General features: G+C 42.7%; 1 protein-coding gene across 1 annotated transcript in view; it reads left to right on the forward strand.

Moving 5' to 3' along the window:
- The window catches only part of SRRM4 (serine/arginine repetitive matrix 4), a 246,434-nt gene extending 242,423 nt beyond the window's left edge, over nucleotides 1-4,011 (forward strand). The window contains exons 12-13 of the mRNA XM_086943295.1: nucleotides 1,251-1,394; nucleotides 3,055-4,011. Coding sequence (XP_086799421.1) covers nucleotides 1,251-1,394; nucleotides 3,055-3,313 — 403 coding nt within the window. The 3' untranslated portion in view covers nucleotides 3,314-4,011. The remainder of the gene's footprint in view (nucleotides 1-1,250; nucleotides 1,395-3,054) is intronic.
- The last annotated feature ends 3,250 nt before the right edge of the window (nucleotides 4,012-7,261 follow it).

Here is a 7,261-nt window from a genome sequence, read left to right on the forward strand (position 1 = left end):
CTGTAGCTCATCGCCCACCAACCTAGCTAACGGCTAGAGTTGTCATCATGCACATCAATGTTTACAGCTATGCAAGCAAATTATCTTTAAACTCTCTGTCAATCTTGTTCTGAATTGCAATTTAGCATCTGAAGTTTTTTTATGGCATTTAAAACGGTTTAATATACTAAATTACTAGTGGCATATTAGCATTTTCACCTCTAAACATATAATTTGTGTTAGACTGTCATACACAGCATGCTTAGCAAAGATGACTTCCTGACTTTCATGCTAATCTGCATCTCGTGGCAATAAATAGAAATAAAACATTACTTGTACAGCTGCCATTAGTTCTTCTGTAGAGCTATATACATGTCTGGTATACTATTTCAATGCAATTATGAGCCAAATTTAACATTTGGTGAGTTGCCATCCTGCCCCCCATGCCTCCTTTCTCCTGGCAGAAGAGTGCCCCATTTAGTTAGGTATCCCTGCATGCTGGTCTGCATATCTAAGGCCTTCAGTGAAGCTGCCAGGCCAGTGCCCTTTGCAGAGCGGGCACCGTGTTTGTTTCATCCCACTAAGCACAGATTTTTGTTTTTCTATAGCAAACTCTCAAAGCGTGTGTTTAATCTAAAAAACAAAACCTCAATGACCTTCCGGAAATGGAGTCATTTGTTTTCTTTGGATGGTCAAAATTGTCCATCTGCAAACCAGCCGAAGCTTTGACAAAGAAAACTCGGTGCTTCTGCACACTGTATAAGTGGCAGGCAAGCTGTGAGTTTGGTGGATGTGGCACCCATTCCTTGAGGTAGATCAACGTCATCAGGCAAGATCTAATTGATACCCATAATGATACAGGTTATAGATGGTCACTTGCTGCCCTTTCCCTGATCCTTACTACTATCTATCATTAAGGGCTGCAGTGTATTTTTTTAATACAAAATCTATAAATCTGTGCATGCTATGCAAAAAGATATTGGATTGTGTGCCCACTAGTCTTGCACCTTTTAGGTTATTTTGGGTAAAGGAGAGACGTGGTAGGATATTCTCAGCTGAGCAACTGGGAAACGCAGTGAGTGTTTTGGTTGGCAGTCCTTGTAAATCAATAAGCTCAGCCAAAGTAAGATGAGAAGAATGGATAGGGCCAATAGGCAGAGGAGCATCCCCTAGTGATTCTACTGTAAAACAGTGTTATAATATGGAGCATGCTTGTCAAAATAAAAATCATCCACAGTTATTGGACTATTTACTTTGCTTCGATTTCTCAGGGTTCGTGATAGAGAGCACAGGTATGGTTCCAGTGAAAAAGATTCAAACAAAGACCGGCAGAAGAAAAGACGAAGGTCCTACTCACCCATGAGGAAGCGTAGAAGAGATTCCCCAAGTCATCTGGAAGCTCGAAGAATTACCAGGTAGGTCTAAGCTCGGAATAGAACAAGTGAGCCAACTGCAGAATGGGCATTGTGTCTTAGAGTCAAACAGGCATGGCCCCTCAGAAAAGAGCAACACACTGAAATGAGCAGCTCAGCAGTGTGAAGGACAAAAGAGCTTAAAACTGAATTGTGAGTGTGGAAATCTCCCAAATAGTGAAGGACTGGCCTCACACACCACCTGGTGTCTTGCTTCATCATTGGCTATCCTCGCCCGCTAAAAACTTGGTTTTTCCATTCAACATCTTTCCTTTTGGAAACTGTGTCAGGTGATACCAAAAAGCAGAGACAGGTTGAAATAATTTGTGTGCAGTTTGCAGGTGCGTTTTTGCAACCAGTCTCTTAGTAAATCAGTCCCATAATGAGGAGTGGCAGAAGACCGCCATGTGGAGGGAACACACACAGAGTTATACAAGAGCTGTTTTCACCGTGTACACACACTCCTTCCTGACTGAATTGTAGATGAAAGCAGCCTCGATTATATCTAGATTTTACTTGTGAAACATATCAGTGTGTCTCAGTATGTTCAACTATTTGTTATATGTTGATGTAACCCAGGGCACGAGTCGGGGGTACAGGTGGGTGGACGGTGTCCACCCACTTTTTTCACTGGGTGAAAGCTGTCCGCCCTGCCAAGAATGTGGGTGCCACTGAATAATGTGCTGAACTCGTCCAGGTGTAATTTCCAAACACTGGGACACTTTCAGCAGTGCCTGCACTTTGTCTGCCTTCCATCTGCAACAAGCAACAACATGCAGACTGGTACTTGCTTTCTTATTTAAGACTCCTGCTGGGCCCATACAAAGGCCGAATTTGAGGGTTTGTCTGGCCTCCTTTTGTTCGAGTCTCTGGGCTTTGAGCAGTCAGGAGCCTCACACCTGATGCAAATGAAGCAGAAGGAAAACAAAGGATCACACCTTGTTAGCATTTCACACATACTTAAGAGAGGCAGCTTTTCACTCTGTTCAGTCCTTACTTAGGAGATATGCATGCACTGTAAGAATATCAAATGTGTTGGTCTTCTCCAGTATTTACACGAAGCAAATTGCATTTATATAGAGCTTACTTCCCCTTAGGACTTGTTGAAATAATTTAAGTACCACTATTTTTTCTTGTATAGCCCTACAAATTCTAATAGGGTGTCAGAGCACTTTACATCAACACATGCATATTACATGTACAATAAATTATATAAGTTTGTAAATGAATGTACAGGATGTGTTACATAAAACTGGGGGATTGCAAGGTGTAGAAGTCACATATCATCTTCCATAGCTCTCTCTGCTATTATCCTAGTAATACGCTCAAACGTGTACATGAAACACCGGCTAAACATATATGTGAGGGCTTTAGACCTAGACCTGATACCACTTCTTGTGATGCCACTTCCTGTAACGTCGTGGCGTGTGATGCTGCTTTCTATGATGTTAATTCATGTGATGCCATGTGTGAGGTTGCCTTGATGTCATGCGCAATGATGTCATGCGGCATGCTATTGCGTGCCGTGATGTTGCGCGCCCTGATGTCGCGCACCGTGATGTCACTTGCATACTGCCTAACTAGGTTAGTCCCCCCACTTCTTTTTTGGGGACTTGTGCCCTGATGTAACCATGTCTTCTTTCTCCATTCTCTCTCCTCACAGTGCACGGAAGCGCCCCATTCCATATTACCGTCCAAGCCCCTCTTCATCCTCCGGCAGTGATAGCAGCTACACTTCCGGTCATGACCGGCGGGGTCGCTCTCGCAGTCCTGCTAGCTCCAGGAGCAGCCGGAGCTGGAGCAGCGTCAGCAGCGCAAGTAGCCGGAGTAGGACTCGGAGCAGGGGATGGAGCGACCGAAGCAGCCGCAGCCGGAGCAGAAGCTATGACACGGATGGAAGCTACCACAAAAGGAGGGGTTAGATCAACTCATCCCTGCTGTTAAAGGCACCTTTCCATGCGCGCGTGCACGGGTTTTCGTGTGCGCATGTGTGTGCCGGTGTGTGTAGGTTATTTTTAAGCACCCCCTTCGGAATAGTCGTCTCCTCCTCCCTCGAGCCCAAGGATAGGTGTCTGTGGAATCTCAAGCCCGTGCTACGTCACTGAGCAGCTCCTGGTGCGAGAACAGATAGGTGGGAAGAGAAGCAAAAGGGCAGGGACTGGTGATGGGCCTGTCTGTTGCAATACCAGTTTACAAACTAAAGAGTCAGCAGGCCCCTCCTACCTCATGACGTCAGCACACAACAGCAATTCAGTCTACCGAAGGTTACCCTCATGTCACAAAGTACAGATTCTGTAAAGAGAGGGCCCCTCGTGTGAATTTGCCCCCTGAAAGAGGAAGGACAAAGGATAGGACTTCGTGAACCCAGAGGAACGGTGGCTCTTGCATTTCCACACTCCTGACTTCTTACGAGGGGTTCCTCACTGTAGATGACTGGTCTTGGGACATTTCCCGACAGGTAAGTTCCTTCAAAAACAGGTTAGGTTAACCTGACAGGCAGCAAGAGCTCCCCAGCTCTATGCGCTTTTCAGAACCTTCGGCCTGCTGTCCAGATGTCCACAATTATTTGTTTGTGGCTTGTGCACAAACATTTCACCCAATTTAAATCTTAGGTTGGATCATGCAGGAGTTTGTCCCCGACCGAATCAGGAGTATGACGTGGATACTAAATACACACAGGCCCGGATTGTTTTACCTGTTCAAATTGTCCACTTGAAACTGCAAAATTCCGAACTTTCCACTCTGTACAGGGGAAAACATGCCGTTTTGCAATTCCCACAACAGTGGATCCACATGTAATAGAGAGGTAGTTTGACCCAAGCCTGCATTACCTTTAATTTCCCAAGGTGTTATTGCCGTCCAAAAATCCAGAAACACTTTGAATAACCTTCCCCAGCCCCTAAACCTATCACACAAATGCATCAGGGATTTATTGAGTGTATAAGCAATTACACAAAGCACGACGTCCTACCAGTGGCTTTTTATTACAAATGTTATTCTTATTTAAGTGTATTTTGGGCAATTGGCACACACTGGCCATTAAATATCAGATTCTGTCAATCAGAATTCGTGGGTATGGAACTTTGTTTATAACACAAAAAGTGATATCCTGGAATCTACTTATAATATGAAGTCTCTGTTTACACAATACATCTTTAATAGGTCACTACTTCATGTGGCAATACATTATATCAGTAGTACTTCTGTAACACCACAGTGCTTGTTAGTCACACACAACAGAAAATCGCCAAATTAGGGTATGACAATCTGACCATGATAATGAAAATAGGGACTAATCAATATGTATTGGTTATATGTGCTAACAGGCTAAAGCACATGGTAAATAAGGTGAACTCTTCGTAATAAATTTCCATTGTAAAGAAACAAGGAGTTCTTGCTTTGTGTACTTGCTTAGCCACTAAATACCACACAGACTCTCTTGGGTACAAGACTGTTAAATTCTGTATTAACATAAAGGGATGTCCTACTGATATTACTACACCCATTCCCATAGAAACCTCATTGGTCATGGGTTACGCCAGCTGGTAATACAAATATCCATGTGATGTCCCCTTGTCATGTAAGACAATGATACAAGTTTAATTCAGTCACTTCCTCAAAGAGCAATGGTTTCTTCAAGAAGAAGTAGCAGTAATTCCTACATTATGATCTCAAAGTATTTTAAGTCATTGTCTACTAGCAAAAAAATCGTACATCGTAAGTCTATCTTAGATTCAGGACTTTAGATTACGGAGATGGAAACAATCCATTGGAGTCCTACTCTAGGGTGGCGCAAACCGTCTTCAATTCGTTGTGCTTTTGGAAGTTTACACTTAACAATGACATCTGAAAGTGCAGAGAAATTTTGAAATCAGACCAAATTCAAAATCGAAACCACATGAGCGACCCGAGGGTCTTAGCTTCAATCCTGGAATCTGCGGTTGGTGGACACCTGTCAAGAATGGCAAAATTGTTTTGCAAATTCCAGACAATGCAAGCATTTGCATTTGGCGTTTCCACCTTTAAATGCCGCTGTATCTGTCTCTGATATTGTACAACCACAGCAAGTGCCCAGGCCTGTAAGGTCAGACTCACTTGAAGGAGCCCTCTCCTATGAAACAGCACTAATTAATTGCATGCATGACAACGGTGAAGTTGTCCTTTTTTTAGCAACATTGAGCCACAAGAAGTTTAATCCTTTACCATCATCACAAAGAACATATACTTTAAGCAGGATTCACTCTTGGTGTATTAGCAGAATATCAAGTTTCTGATAGTGGCCTACAAGAATATCAGTTGCAGAATATTCAACTACTGCTGTTCATCAATGTAAGTTTATACGTAATTGTAAAGTTACTGTTCTTAACTCCACTTCTATTGACCTTGACGTTTTGTTCCTCAAGGTAGGCAATTGTGTAGTTAAGAATAGTACATCTACACTTGCCTATTATATCTTAACTCCAAAATCGACTTACCTTCAATATGCTAGGTAAGTAGATTAGCTATTCTTAACTCCTTATCTATTTAGCTGGACAAAAGTAGATTTGCAGTTAAGAATTTTAAACCTACACTTACCTATATTAACCTTGACAGTTTGCTGTTAGCCGATATTCTTCAGCCAATCTGCTGTCAATGGACATTTACCTTAATATTCTGTCATGAAATCAACATTCATTCACTAAGTCACTGGGGCAGATGCATTTAAGTCGATCTGAAATTATGTAAACATGTTGCCATTAAGGTCAGCCACTCACTTGTCACAAGCCCTGTGGCATCTCACTGTTTATACTGCATGGGTAGAAGAGACAAGCCACATTCCTGGGTAAGAGAGAAGTGATTTTGTGTGATATGGTTTTTTGAAATTCCATCAAGGTGTAGACACTGGAACATCATCGGCTGTCTAACACAGAATACCTAGCAGGTGCTAGTTTGCACCAAGGTTCTAATAACGACTATATCCTATTACATATAGCATGGGGTGCTATTTTGCTTAATCGCTTTTTGCAGCGGACATTAAATTAATCATGTTAAGTTAACTGACCCCCTGTATAATATAAAAATTTACCCACGATGAGCACCAGAAATGGTGATTGAGGGGTTACAACAATGTCAAAGTTCCCACTGTGAGCCCATCGTAAACCCTACCTGTGGTCCCTTCTAAGTAGCCAATCCGAAAGAACCTCGGGTTTAGAAATGTTGAGCTGGACAAAGTTTGATTACAGGAATTGACATTCTTCTAAATTTAGAGTAAAACCAGTCCTAGCATGCCCCAAACACAGAATGGGGCTCTTTCCCATCATCAGATGCACTGTATGCACAGGCAACCTAACGTGGGGACATCAACCCAGAGAAGAAATACATATCAGTACAGCAAAGAGGGTCCCTGCTGCAACCCTATTGGTGCGTCTACCACACATTCAGCATATCTAAGATGGCAGTGGCTGACCAGACCAGAAGCAACGGGACATATCACTGGGCAGAGGGAAGAATGATATGAAAGAACATTACCCAGATGGAAGGTTGAAAGTGGAGTGAGACGGGCTGAGACCTTGTCTTGAGACAGGGAGAAAGGAGGTGTTGCAAAACTTTGGCAATTTCTGAGGATCCTTTTGTACATTATCCATACATACATGCGTACTGTAAATGACGTAAGGGCAGATTAAGGCCGGTGTAAATAATGCAAAATAATAGTGATAATTATAATGTTATTCCTTGTTCACTTAAGATCCTGTGTTGAGGTGGACTTTGCGAGAAAAACTCTGAGTAAGGCATTAGGCTAGGCCTAGCAATCTATGACCCCGCAGAGACTCTATGAGGCCCAACAGTCAGGGCCAACATGCACTGATCAAAGCTATCTATTTATCTTTTAT

The sequence above is a fragment of the Lissotriton vulgaris genome, chromosome 11 (assembly GCF_964263255.1).
Source record: "Lissotriton vulgaris chromosome 11, aLisVul1.2, whole genome shotgun sequence".
In the NCBI taxonomy this organism is placed as follows: domain Eukaryota; kingdom Metazoa; phylum Chordata; class Amphibia; order Caudata; family Salamandridae; genus Lissotriton; species Lissotriton vulgaris.